Source organism: Chaetura pelagica, unplaced genomic scaffold (assembly GCF_000747805.2).
Source record: "Chaetura pelagica isolate M959 unplaced genomic scaffold, ChaPel_1.0 scaffold283, whole genome shotgun sequence".
NCBI classification, from domain to species: Eukaryota; Metazoa; Chordata; class Aves; order Apodiformes; family Apodidae; genus Chaetura; species Chaetura pelagica.
The window spans coordinates 980,770-983,199 of NW_009952688.1; the positions used below are offsets into that span (position 1 = coordinate 980,770).

A 2,430-nucleotide genomic window follows, 5' to 3' on the forward strand; every position below is an offset into this window, starting at 1 on the left:
TTAGGAAACCCAGAGGAAATAGGCAACTTCATCCAGGTCGACGGGATAGTCCGTGAGCAGCACTGGGGTCTTCTCAAACAACTCCCCCTTGTAGCTGCGCCACTTGCCCGCTGGCAGGTAGACATCACGCTCCTGCTTGCCCATCTCCAGCACAGGGGCCACCATGAGGGTGTCCCCAATGAGGAACTGGGAGTCGATCCTGTGAGCAGCCTCGTCACGGGGCGAGATCCACCAGATGGGACGGATGATGGGGTCACCCGTGTAGGTGACCTCCCCGGCCAGCTCCAGCAGGAGCGGGGCCACCAGCGACTCGTGAAGCTCTGTGAACTTCTGCGCAATCTCCACCACCTCCTTGTCGTAGAGCCAGGGTGGGATGGAGAACTGCATGGAGGGCATGAAGGCAGACAGCTCCAACCACCGCACATACAGCTCCCGGTCAGGGATCTCCACTGCCCCATCTGTCTTGTTGGGAAGAAAGTTTCCTGCAATCATATCCGGAAGCACAAAAGGGTACCCCAGCATGCTGATGGTGAGCACAGTGGGAATGAGGGACTTGAGGCCGAGCTCGTAGCCCCAGACAGAGTCGCGGTCAATGATGCGGAAGAAGCAGGAGATGTTCTGGGACTGGTAGCCCACCCGCACCTCGGCCAGCTCATAGAAGGGAATGGCCATCTCCGTGTAGCGCCGCGACCAGATGCTGGGGTCCGAGAGCGGGCGGAAGGTGCTGAACTGCTTGGGCAGGTAGCTGGTCTCCCCCGCATCGAACTTGAAAGAGGAGATGCCGTATTTGTGCCGCAGCTGGCGCAGGTGGCTCTGGAACCAGTCACGGGCTGCAGGGTTGGTGAAGTCCAGGATGGCCCCGATGCCGTTCCACCACTCCACCATGGCTGGCAGCCGCCCAGATGGCTCCTTGATGAACAGCTGCCGCTCGATGCCCACACCAAAATTGGAGGAATTGTAGTTTATGAAAGGGTGAGTCCATAGTGTGACTTTAAACCCGTCCTCCCTTAGTTTTGCAAACATCTCTGTCACGTTGGGGAACTTGACCGGATCAAAGTCAAAATCCCCATAGGTCTGTGTGTACATGTCATCAATTTCAATGTGGCTGCAGTTAAAACCATGTCTCTTAACGTTTCTTGCAAAATCCAGAACTTTATCCTGGTCAATATCTTTTTTGTAGAGTGCCCAGGTGGACCAGATGGGGTATCGGAAGGCGTTCTCAGCAGGGATCTTGGAGGGCTTGTTGAAGTACCTGCGCACCATGTACTTGTGGATGGAGGTGATGTCGGAGCCCACGCAGACGCGGTAGCTGAGCTCGGGGAAGGGCTGCTGCCCCGGAGGGGGCTTGTAGGGAGAGTCCTTGTAGCGCGCCTGGAAGAAGAGGGCGCGCTGGGTGGCGTTGAAGCCCAGGTGGAAGGGCACGGAGTCATTGATCTTGATGGCCGCCGCCTTGGAGGAGAGCCAGTAGCGCTCCAGGATGCCGCCAAAGCTGTTGCGGAAGGAGTAGACGTCGCTCGTCACGTAGGGCACGGGCTCCTGGTAGCCGGCCAGGCGGATGGGCCAGTGCTGGGTGCTCATCTCCCATGCCCCGTACCAGTGGGGCCCGACCGCGTGCAGCTCAGAATCTCGCCCTCCTTGGAGCACGACTCCAGGTCCAGGCGGCCCGAGCGGAAGGCCAGGCGGAAGACCACCTCCCCGGGCTGGTTCCTGATGACAAAGCCGTCTGCCCGCAGGTCCATCAGCTCCGTCTTGAGCCGCTCCGCCTTCCGCAGGGACACCGTGTAGTAGCACCAGGCCACCACGGCGGCAATGAAGAGGATGAGGCCCAGCAAGATGGCCCCGAGCATGGGCCTCAGCTCCTTGGAGGGCTTCTGCTTCACTGGCATGACATTTTTGAGCAAATGCATTTTCTCAGCATCCCTCTTTTGAGCGTTTCCATGTTTTCCTGTTCGGCGGGTAACCAGTCTCTCCATGACTCCTGGTTCTTTACTGCTGATTTTTTTCCAACTGGTGGACAAAAAATCCAAGATGCTGCATGAGGGTGGTCAGAGACTCCTTCCCAAAGCCTGGCTAGTCACACCTGCAATGTTGTTTCATGAAACAGAGGTTTATAAACAGCAGAACAACAAAAATTCAATCTTGCTCCCCTCCTCTGTTTCGCAGCCTGGTCGCTCCCCCGTCTCTGCGGCTCTGCCTGGCTCTGCTCCGTGTGGCAGCAGCCTGCTCTCTGGCAGCTGCACTGAGCTTTTTTGGAGCAGGGCTGTGCCAGGATTCCCGTGACCCTCTCTTGGCTGCAGCCTCTCGGCGTCCTGCAGAGCAAGGCCGAGGGGATAAAAGTCAGGCCAGAGCCTGGAGGAGAATGGGGCGGGGGAAAAGGGGCTGGTACCTGAGCACAGAAGCTGGACATCACAAGCTGATCTGTTTTTACAT

At 57.9% G+C, this 2,430-nt stretch overlaps 1 protein-coding gene across 1 annotated transcript; it reads right to left on the minus strand.

Moving 5' to 3' along the window:
* LOC104385353 (uncharacterized family 31 glucosidase KIAA1161-like) lies at nucleotides 1-1,973 on the minus strand. The gene is given in 2 exon segments (XM_009993794.1): nucleotides 1-1,599; nucleotides 1,602-1,973. Coding segments are annotated over 2 exon segments (1,971 nt in total).
* Between the last annotated feature and the right edge of the window lie 457 nt (nucleotides 1,974-2,430).